The sequence below is a fragment of the Crotalus tigris genome, unplaced genomic scaffold (assembly GCF_016545835.1).
Source record: "Crotalus tigris isolate CLP2741 ecotype Arizona unplaced genomic scaffold, ASM1654583v1 scf7180000018371.15429387391:27106975, whole genome shotgun sequence".
NCBI classification, from domain to species: Eukaryota; Metazoa; Chordata; class Lepidosauria; order Squamata; family Viperidae; genus Crotalus; species Crotalus tigris.
In genome coordinates, this window is record NW_024096970.1 from 8,332,692 (window position 1) to 8,355,304 (window position 22,613).

General features: G+C 37.0%; 1 protein-coding gene and 1 long non-coding RNA gene across 3 annotated transcripts in view; one reads left to right on the forward strand and one right to left on the reverse strand.

Moving 5' to 3' along the window:
• ADA (adenosine deaminase) overlaps positions 1–5,320 on the reverse strand; it is a 30,442-nt gene extending 25,122 nt beyond the window's left edge. Inside the window, exon 1 of the mRNA XM_039351289.1 lies at positions 5,149–5,320. Within this exon, the coding sequence (XP_039207223.1) occupies positions 5,149–5,184 (36 nt within the window). The 5' untranslated portion in view covers positions 5,185–5,320. The remainder of the gene's footprint in view (positions 1–5,148) is intronic.
• Positions 5,290–16,074, forward strand: LOC120311609. Of its 2 annotated transcripts, XR_005557671.1 has the most exons (6): positions 5,290–5,368; positions 7,652–7,737; positions 9,992–10,197; positions 13,840–13,976; positions 14,375–14,449; positions 14,753–16,074. It is a non-coding gene; the product is annotated as an uncharacterized LOC120311609 (long non-coding RNA). The 2 variants fall into 2 exon arrangements; XR_005557672.1 differs by lacking the exons at positions 13,840–13,976; positions 14,375–14,449; positions 14,753–16,074 and having other exon boundaries at positions 9,992–11,101.
• The last annotated feature ends 6,539 nt before the right edge of the window (positions 16,075–22,613 follow it).

The window sequence follows — 22,613 nt, forward strand, 5'->3', positions numbered from 1 at the left end:
ACATATAAGGAACAGTTGCTGGAATTGGGTATGCCTCTAGTCTAATGAAGAGAAGGACGAGGGGTGACATGATAGCAGTGTTCCAATATCTCAGGGCCTGCCACAAAGAAGAGGGAGTCAAGCTATTTTCCAAGGCAAAGGCAGGACAAGAAGCAACGGGTGGAAACTAATCAAAGAGAAAAGCAACCTAGCACTAAGGAGAAATTTTCTGACAGAACAATTAATCAGTGGAACAACCTGCCTCCAGAAGCTGTGAATGCTCCAACACTGGAAGTTTTTAAGAAGAGACTGGACAGCCTTTTGTCTGAAATTGTATAGGGCTTCCTGCCTTGTTGTTGTTGTTGTTGTTAAGAATTACATCCAGTCTTTTTAGAACTAAAATCAAGAATTTTTTGTCAATTAATTGGTATACTGACACAGTATGGTTTCTAATTAGTTGCCAAACCTAGAATAATATTGTCCTACTAGCCTGCCCAGCATATTATCATGAGTCTGCTCGAACATTAATTTTTAGAGAAAACATTCAATTCAATAGTTTTTGAAGCTTTTATATATTTTATTCTTCTAATAACAAAAATATGAGAAATATATATTTTTGAATGCATTGATTGCCCAATTATTTGATCTCTCTACAAATGAATGAGCGATTGCACATTTCAAAGTTAGGGAACTATTTAAATGAAATAAAGTGATGCTGCTCATTTCATTCATTTTTTTCCAATGGAAGGAAAAGGTACCAAATCTTTGGCTGTAGCTTTTTGTGCATTTACTTGGGACTACATTCCACAGAGTCCACTAGGAAGTGACTTTTAGTTATACATGTAAAATTTTGGAATACCACTAGAGCAGGGGTCTCCAACCCCGAGTCATGGCCCAGTAGCAGGCCACTTCCCATTTGGCACTGGGCAGTGGAAGGGGCAGGCAAGCAAGCATGCGTCCACAGCTCCACTTATGCAAGTGGCTGGCAAACTTGCAGCTCCATGTGTGTAAGCAGCAGCGCACATGCCCGCCACTTGTGCAAATGGAGTTGCATGTGTGCTTGGCCATTGCTTGCGCAAGTGGAGCTGCATGCAAGCATGTCTCACCAACCAAGGCCAAAAAGGTTGAAGACCATTGCATTAGAGAATAAGAACTCTTTCTGGAATGTGATTTAATGGCTGAACAAGACTAAACCTTGTCTTATAGTCACTGTAATCATACCACAAAATTGGTAATTTATCTGATCTCTCAGTATCATTACCAGTCCTATAATGCTTCTTTACATAAAGCTGATGTACCAAACATATGCACACATGAGCAAAAATGATCACCTCATCCCAAATGTGTCAGAATCCATTAGGCTGAGATTGATTTGTTCTTTTTAAATTACAAATTAGATAGCACAGTACATTCTTATTACAGACTCAAGTCCTTAGATCATCAAAAGAAGATGACTAAGGGTCACAATACACGAAAATAATGTGATCAAGATGCAAATAGTTTAGGTCAGTTTATTCAACAAAAGACTAGTGTAGCAGAATGAGGAACACTTGAACATATTTAGTTATGCATACATAAGATTTTAACTTAGTTTAGTTTCATACAGGAAAAAGATTTAGCTACCATAAAAAGGCTTGGTTTCAGATTAAAAGGATATATGACATAAATAGTATAACCTTAATTCAGAATTCTTTTGAACTGAGTTCTGCTAATGGGATAATTTTAACGTTGCAATGGGAATTTCACATTCTGCTTTCAAACATTGCAATTATTCAGAAGTTCCACTATACCACAATTCTTTCTACAGACAGAAGGGACTTTTGTTTGCAATTCATACACTTAGAACACACTTTAGAGTTAATTGTCTTTTGAACTGATCAGCACTGAAAGTGTCTCTAATGTTTAAGATGGAATTTGAAACAAAAAAACAAAGTCTCTGCTTAGAGAAATATACAGTAAAGAATGAACAGAGCTGCAGGGTAAAATAAGGGCAGAAGACAGAGAATTGTGATTCCTCTTCTCCCACAAATCGGTTTATGGTGCCTGTTTGCATTAAACAAAAATAAAATGTTTACAATCTGTGCTGTATACCACATATTTAACATTCTATGAAAGTCATTTTCCTAAGGGAAACAACTGCCCATCTTAATATAAGTTTGAAAGTTTCAGTATATGATTTTCATCATTCAACTGCTGACAGTTAATGAATCTTTCAATGAACTAAAGTAGGGCCAAAGATTAATAATATGCTTAGATATTTTAGCTAAATACATGAAGCGATCAGAGCATCTTTAAATCAAGGGTAGGGGAGACAGGGTGCAAAATAGGAGGTGTAATTGTGGATTGCATGCACAATGGAAAAAGACTTCAACCTACAGTAGCATTCATCACTCTGGCTCCTTTGCCCCTCCCCAGTTAACTCTGCAGGGGATACCAGTGTCTATAAATTATGTCTGTTCATATACTAATTCTCAAGAATTTTCTAGATGATATCACTAAGTCTGTGCGAGGCAGCATTTTTTTGTTTCTTGGATACATCAGCAATTCTGAGAAGTTCTTTTTTTTGATGCCCTTTGAGTCAAGCCTCTGCAATTTCCTTGGCAACATTTTCAGAAGTAGTTTGCCATTGACTTAGGGGTTCCCTAGGGCTGAGAGAAAGGGTGATTTGCCCAAGCTTGCCCAGCTGGCTTCGGTATCTAAGGCAGGATTAGAACTTGGGTTTCCCTGTTGCTAGTCCAGCATTTTAACCACTAGATCTGGTTCTCTAGAGTAGTCAAATATATAACCTGGGTATGTATGATAATAGATCATACATTTCACAAAGCATTAAATATCAAAAATAAAATCTATTTTCAACTTTATTACTTATTATGGCAAACTAGATTATATAGATAACATCTTTCTGTTATAATATAAAATCCTATAGCCTAGAATAATGTTCTTTCATTCAAAATTAAATTAGTTCTAAATAGGATCAGAGCTAAAACTTATATTTATGAAACAGATGTTCTTGATTTTGGTTAATTAATGGAATTAACTAATTCCATTAGTTTCACAAAAACTTGTTTGAAAATAATTAAGCAGATTCCAGCAAACGGTTTCAGCACACTGCAACAGTCCGTCCCATCTGATCAGGCAGGGAGGGTCTATTGTAGACTCCATCAGTTAAAGAATTTAGACTGGCGGGGTCCAAGAAGAGAGCCTATTCTGCCATGGTCCCCACCCTTTGGAACATTCTCCCCCTCCCAGAGATAAGGTTTGCCCCCACTCTCCCAGCTGTTGAGAAATGTCTGAAGATTTGGTTTTGCCAATTTGCTTGGGGCTCAAAGAGGAACACGTAGCTATGAAGTTTGTTAGCGCCTTGAAGGCCTCCCCTGCCTTTTTAACTTTCAGTTTTTATTATTTTATTCCTGTCTTAACTGCCCCCTGTGGGAATATAATATTTACATTTTTCATTTTAACTGTACACTGCTGAATCGCTCTGTAAGTGAAATAGGTGGTTTCCAAATTTGATAAATGAATCAAATAAAAGATTCAGAGTTGCCTTTACTGTGAGAAGGGTGGCAAATAAATATAACAAAAATGTTCAAATAATGCATATAAAAATCTATCTTTGAAACATCTATCCAGATAGTAATTTACGAGCACAGTAACAGAAACTGCTAAATTAGACTATCCTATGGGTATATAAGACTTACACTGTAAAATGTAAACACAAAAATTCTTACATATATCAATTATGTAAATGTCTAGTCAAACATTTAGGTATCAGTGGCCACAAAGAATTCAGTGTTCCTCAAAAGTGAATAAACATTGCCATTCACTTGCATTTTTCAGATAAGGCCTGGAGAGATAAAGTCAAACTTCATCCCAGGTAATTTCAATACTACACTCATCTTGGCAACAATGCACAATAACCTTGTGGGATTTTCTTTTTAATCTCCCAGTCTAATGTATAATCATATTTCCTAGTGGTGCCTTACCCAAAAGTGATCATAGCCAGCTCCAGTTTAGGAGCAAAAGATTATCCAAGATCATCTAGATGTTGCTATATGGCTGGGCAAAGACTAGGAATCACACAATAAAGATAATTCTTTAATTAAGCAAGCAGAACTACTGAAGAAACAAGAAACTGCAACAGAGTAAAATGATGGATAGCTGTGGGAAGTGACAGCAGAAAGACAATAGAGGCAATGAAGACAGGAAAGAGATGAAATGTCAAAGGGTTAAATATAAAGTGTAAGCAACTTGTGCTACCGGTAATTAAGGCAGGATGAGATAGCAATCTTAGGGCATTGTTGTCAAAAAGATGGGAAACTACAAGTTAGGTTGGCGACAATCAAGTGCAATTTGGATTCCTTGACTCAGACATTAGTAAATTGAGGTAGTCCTCGACTTACAAATACAATTGAGCCTAAAATTTCTATTGTTAAGTGAGACATTCGTTAAGTGAATTTTGCCTCATTTTATGATCTTTTTTTGACAGTTATTAAGTGAATCACTGCAGTTGTTAAGTTAGTAACATGATTGTTAAGTGAATCTGGCTTCCCCCTTGACTGCTTGTCAGAAGGCTGCAAAAAGTGATCACATGACCCCAGGACACTGCAACCATCATATACTGTATATGAGCCAGTTGCCAAGCATCTCAATTTTGCCAAGGGGATGCTGCAAAGGTCATAAGTACAAAAAACAGTAGTAAGTCACTTTTTTCAGTGCCGTTGTAATTTTGAACAGTCACTAAATGGACTGTTGTAAGTTGAGGACTACCTGTAAACGCTCAGTTCCATCCAGTTGCCTCTAGTCTACCCTGAATAGGGACCAGAGGGTAGTAAAAAGGGAGCTTTTTTATTCACTCATTAGGACCCTTGAGCTGCATTTTTGGCGAAAGTCGCTGGGAAGAGGCTGGTCAGGAACGAGGAAAATACATGAGAGGAAAGAGCCGTCCCGGAGATGGGGAGTGGACTGAAGCAGTTCTCCAATTACAAGACCCCCGGCACGCTCCGAACCAAGAAATCATCGGAGTGCAGAATGGAAAGTCCTCGGCTTCAAGCGAAGACCAGCGGGGGTCTCAGTGGGCGTCAGCCCCTCCAACTCCCCGTCGAAGAAGGAGCGGCTCCTCGGTGTCTAGGAGAAGCGCCCAGCCAGACTCCGCACCAGCTGCTCACTCACCTTGGGCTTATCGAAAACAGGCGGACCGCTCTCCATGCCGCCGCCACCTCCAACTGCTGGGTTAGTCAGGATTCCTGTGGTTGTACCGGCCCGTCCAGTCAGGCTTTTACAGGGGTGGCTCCGCCCAGCGGTCGCTTTCGAGGCAGGTCCGCCCTCCCAGTATCTCTCCGGGAGCTGCAAGCGTGGCTGGGGTGAGAAAGTATTCGAGTTTTTTTAAAATGTATATATATTTTAATTTATATAATTTATAAAATAATGTATATGGCTGCCTGTCTCGCGAAAAGCGACTCTGCGGGGCGTGTAACAAAATTATAAAACAATAGATTTTCCCCGTGCTTTTGCTTCCCCACCATGAAGATTGTGCCAAACCCATACTCGGCCAAAGGCTTCAGAGACAGATTAAAATAGTTGTGCATAGATAGGAGTGTGTTTTGCTGGGGAAGGGGGAGGCAGGAGGAGGAGCTTTACATTAAATTCGACTCAGGGTTTTAAGAAGATCGGAGGAAAACAAAATAATGGTAAAGACATAAGGGTTTCCCTGAGGAGCACGTGTTGTAGTTCCTGAATTTTTCCAGGGATCCCATTCAGCAATGGGGTTGATAATATTAGAATAGACCTCATGTGATCCTGGGAAATAAATGCTTTTGGGTTCAGAGCAGAATTACATATTTTTAAAACTAGAAATAAAAAAATAATACGTATCTCAAACTATGATGAATGTTTTGCCTAACCCAACGGCTTTTATTCAACCTGATGTTCCAGTAAGAATTGGGTGTTTAAATTAATTATTTTCCTATAAATGTTATATATTTTTTAAAATCATGCAAGATAAATAAGTGTAGAGTACAGATGTTACTGAAAGCATTACAGGTATGCTTCTTATATTCATACCAGCTAAACAAGTTTAAATTAATCTTTACACAACTCTGAATGAAGTGTTTGAATAGTAATAATCTTGTACAAATAACCAATAATGTAACATATATTTAACTCCACTACAGGTATCTAGAAGCTGCTGTCATTGGAATTTAACATATAATGTAAATAAAATGAAAATTACTTCAATTCAGTCAAAATTATGAATAGCATTTAGGATTTTTTTCAATATTAAATTGAAATACTTCTCCGGTTACTCATTATCTGTGTTAGTAAGAAGATTTCAAATAATGATTTTGCCATTGTCAGAGCTGCATAACCTTTGTGTTAATTATATCGCTCTATAAAAAGGCTTAATACTTAAAAAGTTTTGTATTTCTGCTTATTTTATACTGTCATTTAACTTAAATGTAAATATATTATAGTCTGTAGATTAAAATGTCTTTTTAAGTATCCTGCTATTTAACTGCTGAGTCACCCTAGGCTTGCCTTAGGGCCTCTCCCCACCTGCAGCTAACTGCCTTCCTGGCAATTTCTGAAGTCATCCTTGGTTATGCTGGACCAGCATTAAAATAATATTTTCTCCTGTTCAAGGGTAGCTTTAGCTTGGGAACAACCTGTTAGGCATTTCACCTATTACCTTGAAGAGAAGTCAGGAAATTGGCAGTAAAATTAAGATAGGAATTACAGCAGTAATAAGAAAGCAGATTTCATTCCTATCAAATTATATGCTGACACAAGTGATTTGTAAATAGTCCTGTAAGTTTATAAGGCACTTTCCATTAGACCAGAAGTGAAGTTGGAAGCTTAAGATGTTGCTTAACTATAGCTTCCAGTGCCCAATGATAAAAGATGCTGGGAGTTGTAGATGTAGAAAACCATAGATTACTTATCCATGTATCAGAGTTTTAGAAGACACATATCTATTGTTTGCTTTATCATGCAGACAATCCAGATCTTGGTGTTTATCAATTTGGGAGCTTGTCCTCTTCACTTCCAACATGACAAACCAGTGGTGGGATTCAAATAGTGAACAACTGGTTTTCTGTGTGGATGCCACTTCCAAAAGTCCGTTCTGGGCCTGGGCAACAAAAAATTAGCTACCAGTTCTGCCGAACTAGTGTGAACTGGCTGAATCCCACCACTGGCAAACTATAGTTCAGACATCAATTCATAACAGAAAAAAATCATATTCAGTTGTTCCATATCCTCTTGCATTCCTGTTTTCTCTTTTCTATTATCTTTATGCAAATATATTCATGCAAATCTATATTAATACATAATGCAAAACTCAACATTTGTTACAATTTGCAGTGAGGTCTGAAGTGACACTTCAAACTATTACTTGAAATGGTTTAAAAAATATTTATGTTGAACTTCTGAATTTGAATCTTTATTTTGTGATGTTAGTGGAGAGAACTATTCTGGGAAAACTTGACTATGAAAGATAGCAGGGAATTAAAAATAAATAGATAGCATCATACATTGTGTGTTCAGGCTTTGGCCTAGCACAGTGTATTAACTGATGTAAAACAGTTCTAATGTTTGCTAGTAAGAATACTAGGATTTCCCTTGACCTCCCATTTCCATTAATATTGCTTCATTTGTTGCTTCTTTCTAATTCTAGTGGGAACCTAAAACAAGAACTATTGTAAATTAATGATGGTATAAACAAGTGCAGACAAGACTGAGAAGACCACACTGGAAAAGGAAGTATGTTGTTCTTCTGCTTGCTTTGTGAAACTGTAAATAAATACCAAAATTAAAATGAGAAAATTCCTGGAATTGATTTTTAAAAACACGATTACAGCAGTTCAATTCAGAAGGTTATTAATGTTTTTCTAAGGAAGAGCAAAATGCCATAGGTTTTAAAGAGATGGTAATTGGACCTCCCTTAAAAAGACCACCTTAGGAAGAAGACAGTGGCAAACTCTTTCCAGAAAATTGCGTAGATTTGTCCAGGTAGTTATGAAGACTGACTGAAAGGAACTAAATACACATTACCGAACAAACATTTTTTAAATATAAATGTAAGAAACAATATGTGACAGCAACATTTAAATGTAACTTCCTAAGACTTAAACCCAAGTAGACATTACGTATAGTACAGTTATAGGATCCCAACTTGGAAAAATTTTACAAATAGTCCTCTTTTAGCAAACTCAATTGGGACCAACTCAGTTGTTAAATGAAGTGTTCACTAAGTGAAATTATGACAGTGCTAAGGATCTTACTTCAGCTTTCCTTTGTTTTAAAGACTTGTGAAAATCATAAATATGAGGATTGGTTGCAAAATTACTTTTCATCACTGTTTTAACTCTGAACAGTCACTAAATGAGGCAGCCACTAAATGAGGACTATCTGCAGTATGTTGTTCACAGTCTCCTTGCAAACCTGAGAATAAATGTAACCAGTATGAATGGTGACTCCAACACAATCAAGTCAGTGCAGAAGAAACACAATTTAAATACAATGGCTGAATGATTTAAACATGCTGGCTGGGGAAATCTGGAAATTGAAGTCAACACAACTTAAAGTTGCTAAGTTTGAGAAACTTTGAACTATGCATAGGAGGAAATTCTGAACTATGAACTATTTTATGGCTATTTGATTATATAAAATATAAATATAATTTATTTATCAGTTAGCCTGGTACATGGCTTTTATTGGCCTGGAAAATGGAATATGAAAGCAGATTTTATATACAGCTCTAGAGCAAGGTTTGTCTTTATAGCTTTCTGCAAGTTCTACCTTGACAATGCTTAGATGACCTTGACTGACCTCAAAAAGATCAGCAGGATTAAACCTAGTTAATACTTAGGTGGAAGACAATCAGGAAATACCAGAACTGTAGACTCGAGTTTTCTTATTAAGAAAGTGTAAAACAAAATCCAAAAACCTCATAGAGTTTTGTAAAGTCAAATTAATAGAATGTTTCCTGTTCAGTTATTCTGTGTACATCTAAAGCTTCCTGTTTCTCTTACACTAAAGACGGTTTGATGGGAATTTGGAGCGTTTCTGGCCATACCCAAGAATTTGGAAGGGTATCCCAAGGGTTGTGCACGTCTATTTTACAAAATAGAACTAAAGATCAGCACTTTCTTGGCTTTCTAAATAGTTTACTAGAAAGCAATAGATAGATATATTTTTGATGGTGCTTAATGAATTCAGCTTAGCAACCCGAATAGATCCATTCAGAGTGTGGCTGGCTTCCAGTTAGGACTTGTCCTTTGTTATAGCTGCTATTGAAACTGATAGAAATGAGTTGGATCTCTCATTTGAGCCTAGAATTAGGAGGAGAAATTAAGGCTTCCACGACTGATTCTTGTTCAAATGTGCTGGGGTTTATTCTCAAAATCCATTGCCCATGGGAATTCCGGGAGTTGGAGTCTAGCACATGCTTAGGAATGGCTGATTAACACACTTGTTCCACTCAGGAATCTGGGAGAATTGCTAGAAATCAGTATTGTAATTGTTCTTAAAATGCCACTGATAGTTCTGTAGTTCATTTGGATGGCAGCACTTATTTGTACTCTATAGAGAAACTTCATTAATAAATGAATAAATAGCAGCAGAAATAATAGAAATAGAGTAAATAGCAATAGAATAAATAGCAACAGGGAAACACATTTGCTACTGAGATAATGATACAGGTCATGTCCTCACACATTGCTAAATGTAGCAAAATAATGCCTCACTAGCTGATGTGGAAGGACCCATTCTTGTAGGATGGCCTTTGTCTCATTCCCAGCCTGTTTGTAGAGACAGACTATATTACATTGGTTCTTAGTTGTTTCACTTTAAAAGCATTTTTAAGCTTATCATACCTCTGTACCTCATTGGTGATACAATGAACGACATACTCCCATAGTGGCATCTGACTAGGATAGCTTTAGACCATGGGTGTCAAACTCGATCACGTCACGTGATGTATCATGACATATTGTTTTATTTTTTTCCTTTGCAGAGCCAGGGTGGGCGTGGCCTGCACGTGACACATCTGGCCTGTGGGCTGCCAATTTGACATGTTTTAGACCATTGGTTCACAAACTCAATAACGTTAAGGTGTGTGGAATTCAGCTCCCAGAATTCCCTATCCAACATTTTTCAATTAGGCTGCTACAAGCTTCAAGAACTGCTTCTCTGCCCCCAATCCTAGTTCATCCAGAGGAGGTGAGAGTCCACCATGAAATTAATTACAGAGGGCAAAACTGATCATTGTGTCCTGTTCCTTCTGAGTGATGAGACCAAGATGTAGTGCTGTCCTTACTGTTTGTTGCTGGACAAGTTAAAGCAAGATGCCTTAATTTGCCCTCACATCAGAGGTCATCAGCCATCAGCAAAAATATTCACTAAGGTGCGATGAGGAAAAGACAAAGTTTGATAATTGCCCAGTGACAGGTTTAATCATAGTCCAACTTCGCTCTGGTTCTGCACAAATATCTTGCAAACTAAGCCACTGCATTTTTCTGATGATTTAAGGACTGGAGGAAAGCATCTTTGAAGAAAGACACATAGAGGCAAAAGTGATCACACTTAATAGCATTTTTTTTTATCCTGGAGTCAGATTATGTATTTTATTTTTCTTTATTGATAAGGTTGCAAGACTAATTAATAAACCATTCTATTAATAGCAAATGATTAAATCAACTGAATCACATAATTCTTCTAGAATTTTTTTTCTGTAGTTTAAAACAAATTTGTGCCTTTCCTTCTTCCATCCTTTCAGTTTAGCATTCATCTAGTGAAGATTTCTTAGGAAATCAAAAGCCACCTCACTTCTCTTTTACTTCTTTAGCTTAATGATTGTAACCCTATTCTTCCAAGAAAGCCTTCCTTCGCTGCCCTTAAAATTCAGACACACCTTGAATTTTAATTTGCTGCCTTACATGCTGCACTGAATGGAAATTCTGTCCTTCACGTGCAAACCAAGCATTAGTATGCCAACTCTAAATAGTGGCTGGATGGTAATTTACTGCAGCATATATTAGAAAAAATGAGCTAAAGCCATTTAAACTCTTAAAGCCCTCACAGTCTTTTGCTTGGAGTTCATTTGTGTGTGAGCAGGTGTTTTTTTTAAAAAACAATAGGACAGAAAAAAGCTGAGCATCAGTATGCAACAAAGGGCTGATTGTTAAAAAGCATTACAGGAGGAAGTCAAATGTATTTGTTGTACTGAATCAGCACAGCTCGGGATACTTTTCCAAAACAATGTAAACACTAGTATTCTTGTTTATAAAGCACACAATCCTCTTGTGAGAAGCTTTGTCTTTAGGGTCAGGGTGCTTTAAACTGGGCTGATCTTGATCCAGGCCATCTATTTTTATCCTGTCATAAGTAAAGGTTGTGTTGGTTTCTCATATAGAGATTCTACATTGCAATGAGTGGGAGCAATTTAAGGAATGCTGTGTGCAAAATGTTAGCATTTTTAACCAACAGAACATCAGATTAGCAGAAGTATTTTCTTTTTAAACAACGGATCCCCCTTTTTTTAAACAAAAGCAGAAATGTCTACCAATGGCACTAGAAGTAGATTGACAAAATAATTCTAAGTATTCTGAGATTACTTTCATGGGTATGGAGAGCAAAGGGGAGCAAATATGATACCTACATGATAATATCATCATATACTGTGGTTTACTGTATGTAATTATGCCAGATGTTGGGACAAAGAAAGTAAGGGCAGTACAATATTTGATAACAAATTATGTGTCATGATTTTTGCATCTTTATGGTTTGCTGAAGATCTATTGGTTACTCTTTGATTGCAGGAAATAAACCTAGGGTTTCAATGGAAGACAATAAACTTTCTTTAGCTGTTGGCAGCTGTCTCTTTAAAAAGCTAAACTCACTCTCTAACCTAAGTGTTAGCTTGTTTTAGCACAGTTCATTCAATCACCAGAGGTTTTATGTTTGTGTCTATAAGTATCAATCTGGGTCAAAAGTTACAGTTTACAAATCAAACAAATGGATTGGACCAAAATTAAATATACCATGTTATGGTTTACTGCAATATGCTAACTCAGTTTCAAGCAGTATGTGTATAAAATAAAAAATGTGTAAGCTGTTGAACAAGCCACAGTTGGTTGGATTTATGCATCATCTCAAGTAAAACCAGACTAATGCATGATGTATATGATGTATGACCTCAGAGTGGATACTAAAGTTTTTTGGAAATGCAGAAAAATGGTGTCTGTGAAAGACAAGCAGGACAGGGGTCATTTTTGTGACTCATTGTCATATTGTGGCGTGTACTTTGATTCTGAACCAGCACTGTTACTTGCTTCTAGTTAAGGATATGTCGAGTTAAATAATGATACTTTATATTAATCAATAGATTTTCTGTCTGTCTACTTTAACTCTCTCTTTTACAGGCCAAGGAATATAACACTATGTTTTCTCCTTTCTGAAACTATTTTATCTAAGGAAAGATCTCTAAAATAGCTGCATATTTTTCCACAACTGCAACTGATAGAAATCTGCAAAAAAAGAGTTTTTTCAGCATTGAGATACATGCCATATTCAGATGCCACTCAGATGCCCTGGGAAGAGCTGGCGACCACTGGCATAGATGAAGAAAATTAAATTAAATGTTCAAAGACTGGGAAGTATTTGTCTAGTATGAAGAAGACAATAGAATAGCCACTAACCTTGCCTTATACCCCTGCAATTTTCTTGCCATCTTCTATTGAATTACTAACTAGATTCAAGTCTGCTGACTCTGAGCTTTTTTTTTTAGATCATCCAAAATAGGTTAAATTCTGTCATCTGCTTATCTGTATTCAAGATAATATATACCCCTGTTGAATTAATGGTTGCCATTTTGTAAATTACTTCATTTATTTACAGATAATTTTCACAGAATCAGAATGGAAATAGTGAAAAGAACGTTGGAGATTATCTATTCCAATTCCCTGTCCTTTTCCTTCTTGCTGTTTAAAATGTGTGGTCATTATCCTTTTTCAACTTTGTGAGAGACTTTTAAAGGAAGTGACTTGATGGATAAAATAAATGACATTTACTTTCATTATGCAATTATTCTTTACAATTTAATATTGAACAAGATTTATTTTTCAGTATTTTGAACAGGGCCATGGATATTGGAAGCCTTATGAAACTTGCCAGTAAAACATATCTGTCTGCCCTTAATTTCATTTGTAACCCTTATTGGAAGCCAAGAGTTTCCTCTGAAATATTTCACTTTATTTTAAAGGTAAATGTTTCCCTATATGGTTGACTCTAGGGGACAGTGCTCATCTCCATTTCCTAGCATTGTCTGAAGATGTTTCCATGGTTATGTGGCCAGCGTGATTATACGCTGAGGCATATGGAATGCTGTTATCTTCCCACCAAAGTAGTACTTATTTATCTATTTGCATTTGCATACTTTCAAACTGCTAGGTGGGCAGGCTGAAACAAGAATGGGAGTTCACCCCTTCATGTGGAACTTGGGTCTTGAACTGCCAACTATTTCCGTTGACAAGCCCATCATCTTAACCCCTACGCCATCACCCCTATCCTAACTTCAGTTTAGTTTTAAAGAAGGGATGGGTAAGTATTTGGAGATCAAAACTCAGGTGTGCATATTTCTGGGGACTGATGGCCACAAATTGGTAGGACTACATTGGAAAAGTGCTTAAGATTGATTTTAGAGATGAGTTTAGGGAAATGTGTTTCCTGTAAAATGGCTATTTTAGGACTTATACTACTATTAAGCCCTGCCTGATTTTTTTATCAGTCATGGTAGGAGGACCTCCAAGAATTAGAAAAGAGTCCTGAAGTTACAAGTTTCTCACAAGTACCTCTCTCTTTCAGAGGTGAGGAAAATGCTGCCACAAGCAGTGGCACCAGCGCAAAGCACCACACAATGTTCTGTCGCGAATGGCCACAGAACATGGGCAATGGCGCAATAGGTGTTGGGGCTTGGGAGGCCTGGCTGCAGCAGTCCTAAGGTAAGCGGGTGTGGGTGCATGGGGCAACTCCACCCTCCCACTCCTGCCCTAGCTTGCTTTTTACGTGTGCAACTCGCCCCAAAACTAGGGTTTAATTGGGGATTGGGCTTATATTAGGCGCATGCATAAAAATCAAGCTAATGCTTTTATTCTGGATAGGTCTTATTTTCAGGGAAACACAGTACTATGACATGGAGTTAATTTTGTTCATCTCTTTCCATTCATTTATTTCCAGAAAAAAGGAATGAATAAAACACAGCCAATTTAAAATCTATGCATCATATCTTTGGAACCCTTGCTAATTTGAGGCTTTTCTTCATTGAGAAAATGATGAAGTTTATCAACCTTCACCCTACAGTTAAAGGGTGAAAACTGATATGGCCTTTTTTTTTCTTTAGGCGACAAAACCTCCACATAATCAGCATAGCCATTTTCCTGTGATGCAAGTTGTAAGAACGTAAAAGTCTTACAGAGTAAGACCTTCCATAAAATGTATTTATCATTAATTTATTGCATTTTCCGGTCTCCCTGCAATTTTTCATAGGCTTCAAAAGTAGTTCCTTGTTTCCTGCTTTTCTTTCTTCAGTATCTGCAAGGAGCATGAGTTACTTTGTTTTGAATATTCCTCTAGTTTCAAATAATATGTGCAAGAGACCTTTTGTTGATGATAGTGTTGCTCAATATTAATATGCAGTAGTTAAATAAGAACAATAAGATTTGAAGGAAATATATTTGGTGAAACCCTCCATAAATATACTTTCTTTTTTTATCCCCAGAATCAGCATAATCTGGAGATAGAAATGATGGGATCTGTAGTCTAAAACAAGTAGAGATCACAATTTTGGAGAAATTCTGAACTATTGTAGCAGAGAAAAGGCATTTAAATTTGTTTGTTCTATCCTTTGTGATCTTAATTATTTATCAATTCATTTGCTCATTCAACTTAAATGTTTGCCCATCGCAAACCAGTCGCTCTGGGCATCTAACAGTAAAAATGTTAAAATATTAAACACTAGAAGACTAAATGATCACAGCTGTTGTGAACAATTATGTGTGGCTCCCAAATAACAAAAGCCTAGTTTATACTGTTACGGTAATGTTATGTAGTATTTGCAAAGCTTGAGTGAATGAGGCTTCTTTCACAACTCCTAGTAGATAATAAATAGACAATACAAGCTCTTCTGAAAGGGTTTTTGGTGACTCTTTCTCCACCTATGTGGATCAGCCACTAGAGGACACTATGTGCTAGCTGCATGGGCAGTAATCAAACGTTATATTTTATCCACATACTGTATTTTTTGAAGTTCTTTCATATGGCACAGCTCAGAACTGAATCTTGACTCCAACATCTTTTTAAGACAAATATGGCAGGATCTTTTTCCAATTTCTTTCTGGGGTTGAGTGGGAATTGCCATTATATAAAGATTTTGACTATCAGTTCCAGAAACGTACTAAGAATCCTATTTTTGTTCTGCTTTTGGTTCTCTTTTTCTGATTTCACTTTCCTTTTAGAGTTAAGTTTATTGAAAAGACAATTCAGAGGAGGAAATTAGAAAATGTGTTAATTCAAACTTTTTCTGCACTGGTTTATTGCTGCTTATTGTCTTTCGTTTTCTCCATCTTGGTGACAGAATTTAGAAATCAATTAAGTGTGTGAGAATGCTTTATACATTGAAGCTATAAAAATACATTTTTTTTGCGATTTGAACCACAAAAACAAAAACAAAACCCAAGCAGAGCAAAACTTAAGGAAGGTTGATTGCAAGATTTTCTCATGACTAGCTTCATCATAGTTAAGTTGCCCAATTAGCTCAGTATTTTTATAGGTTCATGTGATATTATGAATCATCAGCATACAGTATAGGCTACTTTGACTCAGCCTATACCAAATTCTAGAGCCATAGCAGGGAAGGATAGAAGGGATGGTACAGGTCATCTGATCAAACTTCCTGCCTAGTGAAAGAATCCAGTACAGTTATTCAGTACTTAACAACACAGTTGAGACCGGAAATTCTATTGCTCTATTTCACCTTCTGAGTTTGTTTGTTAGCCACTTTAGTCCTTGTAGATTGGGTCTGTACAAAATATTTGGTCTGTACAAAATAGGAAACATTACAAGCAAATATATGAAACAAAACATCTGAAATGTTCTTTTTATTTAAGATGCTGCCCCATGATACATGGGAAAATGGTTGGTTGGTTCTTTTCTTCTAATTCATGCATGTCAAACTTGCGACGTCACATGATGTCATGTGACGTATCGTGATTTTTTTCCCCATTGCCGGCAATGGGGTGGGCGAGGCTTCTGCGTGACGCATCCAGCCCGCGGGCCAGCAGTTTGACATGCCTGTTATAATTTATATTAAGTACCTTTTCAGTAAGTGGGAAGGAAAGTTACTGGATTGGTTACTGGTTACGGTTGCTGGGATTGGGTATGTCTAGTTTAATGAAGAGAAGCCCAAGGGAGGACGTGATAGCAGTGTTCCAATATCTCAGGGGCTGTCACAAAGAAGAGGAAGTTAAGCTATTCTCCAAAGTGCTTGAAGGCAGGACAAGAAGCAACGGGTGGAAATTAACCAAAGAGAAGCAACCTAGAACTAAGGAGAAACTTCCTGACTATTAGAAAATTAGCCAGTAAAACAACCTGCCTCCAAAAGCTGTAAATGCTCCAACACTGGAAGTTTTTAAGAGGAGACTGGACAGCCATTTGTCCAAAATGGTATAGGGTTTCCTGCCTGAGCAGGGGGTTAGACTAGATGACTTCCAAGGTCTCTTCCAACTTTTATTATTATTATTTGTTTTGTTGTTATTATTTGCTCTATACAGAGTGAAGGAGGGTATATTGTGACTGTTCAGCTATGATCATATTGCAACTCTTAACCAACAGAGGAAGACCATTTTGTCTGGGGAAACTTGGGAGTGATGCAGATGTAATCTCCATATTGCAGTCAAGGGATCTGGCTGTATTGTACCAGCTGGAAGGTTTTCAAAGTTTTAAACTTAAGGTGTTTCTTGTTACTGTTTGCAAGAAGATGACGAGTGGGGGCAAGTAATGAAACATGCATCATAATGTCATGATGCAAACTCTTGCATTTATATCCTTTTGGATAACGTTGCAACACAACTACAAAAGGATGATGCATATGTCACCATTTTCATTTCATTGTGACTATGGACTGAAACTTACGTGTCCATAGTTTCAAGGGATTAAAAACAAACCCTAGGAATCACACACTCACACTCACCACTCAAAGCAGGTATAACTTATTTGTTCACCTTCTCCAAAGGAATGAGACTGCTAACTGCCCAGTCTCCTATTGCAGAAGAATGAGTTAATATTGAATATTTAAAGAATCAACATCAGAAATATGTGGGATAATTTTTAAAATAAATAAAGATGACTTAGCCTTCTGGAAGAGGTACCCTCTGTGTAGGGCCAAGAAGAAGCATGTAAGGGCCAACCATGTTCTTATTGCTCCGAAAAATACTACTGTGGTACTCAGGGCTGAAAAACACTTTCAAAGGTACTACTCCTATTTTATACAGAGACTGACAGATTCATGGGGGAAAAGTTAGGTTTCTAATATTTAGTGTTCACTTTCTGAACTCAAAGATCCTTCCATTCATACAATAGGATAGGATAGGATAGGATAGGATAGGATAGGATAGGATAGGATAGGACAGGACCTTGGAGGTTTTCTAGTCCAGCCCTCTGCTCAAGCAGAAGAAGTTATACCATCTCAGACAAGTGGCTGTCCAGTCTCTTCTTAAAAACTTCCAATGATGGAGTGCCTACAATGTCTGGAGGCAAATTGTTCCACTGGTTAATTGTCCTCATTGTCAGGAAGTTTCTCCTTAATTCCAGATTGCTTCTCTCTTTGATCAGTTTCCAACCATTGTTTCTTGTCCTGCCCTCTGGTGATTTGGAGAATAACATGACCCCCTCTTCTTTGTGGCCGACCCTCAAATACTGGAACGCTGCTATCATGTCTCCCCTATTTCTTCTTTTCTTTAGGCTAGCCATACCCAAGTCCTGCAGCTGTTCTTTGTATGTTTTAATCTCCAGGCCTTTGATCATCTTACTTGCTCTTCTCTGATTTGCTTCCAAACTGTCAACATCTTTTTTGTGATAATGGTGACCAAAATTGGCTGCAGTATTCCAGGTGTGGTCTTACTAGGATTTTATAAAATAGTACTACTTCGCGTGATCTTGATTCTGTGCCTCTGTTTATACAACTCAGGATTGTATTAGGTTTTTTGGCTGCTGCTGCACACTGCTGGCTCATGGTTAAGTGATCGTCCACTAGGACTCCAAGGTCCCTTTCACAGTTACTGTTTTTAAGCCAGGTCTTGCCTAATCTGTACTTGTACCTTTGATTTTTTCCTGCCTAAATGTAAAACTTTGCTTTTCTCCAGATTGAAACTCATTTTGTTGGATTCACATACCCAAGAATATATTGGGTATGCCAGTAGAAAAAGCTAGACTATTCAGCATCAAGAGTAGGGCATTGCAGAAGGACCTGCTCTTCCAAGATTTTTGCATAGAAAATTATACTTGTTATGGACACTTATACTACTGCAAAATAAATATAAATAAAGCATGTATTTCATACATTGTTCATACCATGTACATTACATTCATATATTTATTTTAACATGTTGTATGCTATCCTTCCAAAATTTGAGTGGCTTCAAATTAAATTTGGAACCTTAGTTACAATATATAATAAAATAAGTACCATTCTTAAAATACACTATAAATTAAAAGTAAAAGGAGCAACCAAGGTAGTTAAAGATGACTATACAATGCAGTATTGCTTCATTAAAAGGAGTGAGATAATTAAAAAAATTCTCTCTTATCCAGACAACATTCTGGGGGAGGGGATAATTTTGTGTGTAATTTAGATCTCATGCATGTGCAGTTGAAGCGTTGCTTGCTCGCCCTCTGCTTGCATGACCTAGTTACTAACATGCCATGGACCAGCATCAGTCTGTGGCCTAGGGATTGGAAAAGAAACATGGATATGCACATACCCCTGCACACACAAACACGCATGCTATGGAGAGAAAAAGCATGAATAGAAGTGATTAAAGTTCTGAGAATATTTGTTTCTCAAACTTGGCAATCTAAAGATGTGTGGACTTCAAGTCCCAGAATTCCCCAGCCAACATGGTAGGTAGTGTCAAAGAGGGATTGTAAAGGAGTTAAAGACATTCCTATACTAAGTTTAAATTTAAGGATCCTTAACTGTGGACTAACAAGTAGCACAAGACAATGCACAGAGAAATAATGGTCCAGCACTACAGTGGAGAGCACACGGCAGCATTTAGTTACTAGGGTATGGATCATTTAGTGAGATAACCTTTATCCAAATACTGTATACCTGATACACCAACATAAGCACTTTGTGCCACAGAAGACACTTACATCACTGATGACCGAGATGGATCTAGAGATGATTTCAAAATATGAACTTTTGTGGGACTGAATTCATTTCCTTCCAAAATAAGTTAACCAATCAAATGAATAGATAAATCAGTACTTGTGTCTTGTCTGGACTGAATGTCAGCTGATTGACTTTTATCTAGTCTACCACTGTATCCAGTCATTGATTAAGCATTTCCTTGATATGAGCAAAAGGAGAGATAAAGCAGTGTGTGATTAGCGTTTGATTATTTCATAGATTAGATAAATATGGGAAGAACATGACAGCTAATAAAACCCTACAGCATAAACACCATGACATTGAGCAGAAATCCCTAGCACCACCTTTTGGAGTTCATTTGGATGTCCTCCCATAAATAATTTGGATAATTTTTCCTGAAGGATGGCATAGCTGGTAGCATTATAAGTCACCAAGATATTCAGAAAGATTAAGAAATTTTGTCTATGGAGATTTTCAATCATCCAGGTCATAATTATCCCAAAAGCTTTGTTGAGGTCAAAAAGCACCTTTGGGATCAAGAAATTTGTCTTTCTCCCAGTGAAGTTCATCCAGAAAATGGTCATAGCAATTTTGGTGACAGATCAAACCTTAAATTCTGGATGAAATCAATCTGGATGAAATAAGCTCCATTTCATCCAAGAGAGTTTCCATCTTCTTCACTCTGTTTTATGTATGTACAGTAGAGTTTACCAGCCTCGGTAACTTACAGAATTCTCAACATGGCCATGCTGGCTGAGAAATTCTAGGAGTTGAAATGCCCACATTTAGAAGCTATCAAGTCTGGAAAATATCTTTAAAACTCTGAGCGAGCAGTTGCTAAATAACTTTGCCATTGTCATAGGGCTGTTGGGAATTTTAGTTAACATATTCAGAACCATTGTCCATTTTCATTATGTTACATGAACAGCTTTGATAGCCAACAATACACATTTATTCCCCAGAAATTTTCAAGAGACCCTGTCTTCAAATTGTTGGCTACTCTGTATAGAAATACTAAAAGCATTTATTTTGTGTGGATCTTGGCAAGGAAAAAATTAGAAACAGATCATTGGGGAGCCATCAACTTTAGTTTGCAATCGGCTGACCGTCTCTTAGGAAATTGGCACTCTTTTGAACCATTCCTTGATTGTGATGCAATTGTAGGCTAAAATAAGTTTTCCCCCAAAGATACCACAAAAGTTTGGATTTTGAACGAAACCTCTTCTCTAAATGCATAGGTGTGCACAGTTTTATCCTGAAGAAAGGGGTTTTTTGTGTTTTTTTTTAAAAAACAACAACCATTTTTGTCCTGTTGCCTTTTATTGAATAACTTAAAGGTTCTTTAATTTCATGGAATACATTCCCCCAAACCTACTACCCTTTCCATAATACTTATTATAAGAAGTTTGGACAGGGGCATGAAACTTTTCAGCACCTCTAAAGGTCATGATGTAAAACTATCATACAGTAGGCTAGGACCACAGTGGAGTAGGATTTAGGGCCTGTGTAATGCCATTGGAGCCAAAAATCTTTGCAGATGCCCCAGCCTTCCTGTTCACCCCCAATCATTCGACTGCCTCTTTCTACAAGACAATTTTCTGCTTCTGTTATGTTTTTGTAAGAATTTGCTTTTAAGTCTAAAAGCAGCTACCCATTAGACTATTGGACTGGGACGAATCTGCACTTTTAAAAAATATTGCAGTGTCTGAGGGTTTACTTTAGATTTAAAAAAATCCAGCACATTACCACAGTACAGGTATTTTTTCTCATACTTTTTGGAATGACTATGTGACCATACAACATTATACAGTCACATGAGTGTTCTAGAAAGTAAAGAGAAGTGAAGAAACTTTGAGGGATCCTTGGTGCCCTCTGAGCTTGGTTGTTTTCTTGCAGATGTGTTTCTTTGAAAAAAGCATACCATTGTTGGAAGCTTCACCAAAATATTAGAAGTTAAACAAAACACAAACACATCTCTCAGCAATGTTGCATATTTGTTGTAAAAGTTAGGAGGTAGGAGAAGCAATTTGGTCTAGTGGTTAAGGCACCAGGCTAGAAAGCAAAAGACCATGAGTTCGATTCCCACCTTAGCCATGAAAGCCAGCTGGATGACTTTGGGCTAGTCACTCTCAGGGCATCTCAATTCATAGGATTGTTGTTGTGGAGGAAGCTATGTTTATTATTTTTACAAATAACTGCCTTGAGTTATTTGTAAAAATAATAAAGGTGGAATATAAATGAGTGCTTTCTTCACATTCTTTTCCAATCTAGTGAGCTTTCCCCCAGATTTTTAAAACCTTTACAAAAAATATCATTTCCAAGTCTTTTGCAGATTTGTTTGAAGGAAGGTTAAATACTATCCACCACAGATTTTTTTTTTTGTTAGTATTATCCAGAAATCTCCTTCCAGAAGAATTTGGGGGATTTTTTTTTAATATAATGTTATGCTCTCAGTAGGACATGCAGTGTAATTCCCAAGCTCCAGGAACATGTCACAGTAGAACACTACATATTAAGCTAATAATCACAAAGTGTTGCCACCTAGGTCAGTTCTGCATTAGTAATTTATAGTGTCTTCTGATATCATCCAGCCATTATTGTGCCAACTTAACAGTTTTTATATCCTTTCAGTGATGGCTGGGTACAGCTAAATGTCCTAAGTAACTACTTCGAAAAATGACCACAGCATCTATATACAAATCAATCCATGTGCTTCAGTTTTTGTAACTGCTAATAACCTTTGTAGTGTTTGTCTGTGTAAACACTCCACATAGGAATTAAAAGTACCCAAAATTGTTGTTTTATTCTCTTAGTAGGTTTGGATAACTATAACAAGTGCACCATGTTCTGCTGAAATTATGTCTTTGTTGAGGTCAAGTCAACATACATAGGGATGAAAATGTGTTCTTTGAACAAGAAGCAGAAAAGAAAAAAAAGAATATGAAGCACTGAAAGAAACATCTCCCATATTTTGGTTTTTCATCTGCCAAATTGCAGTCAGTGTAATTATTCCCATCTGGGAAAGATTTACTACAGTCATCAATATTTGATCATATTGTTTTAATTATTTGAAAAATTAATTAAAAATTGGTCATGGGATTACTGGAGCACAATTTTCAGCGCTGCCAAAAAAGTTGCAAAATCACTCTCCTTTTGATTCAGATTTCTTAAATATCACTGATTACAGTTGTTAAACACAATTGTTAAACAT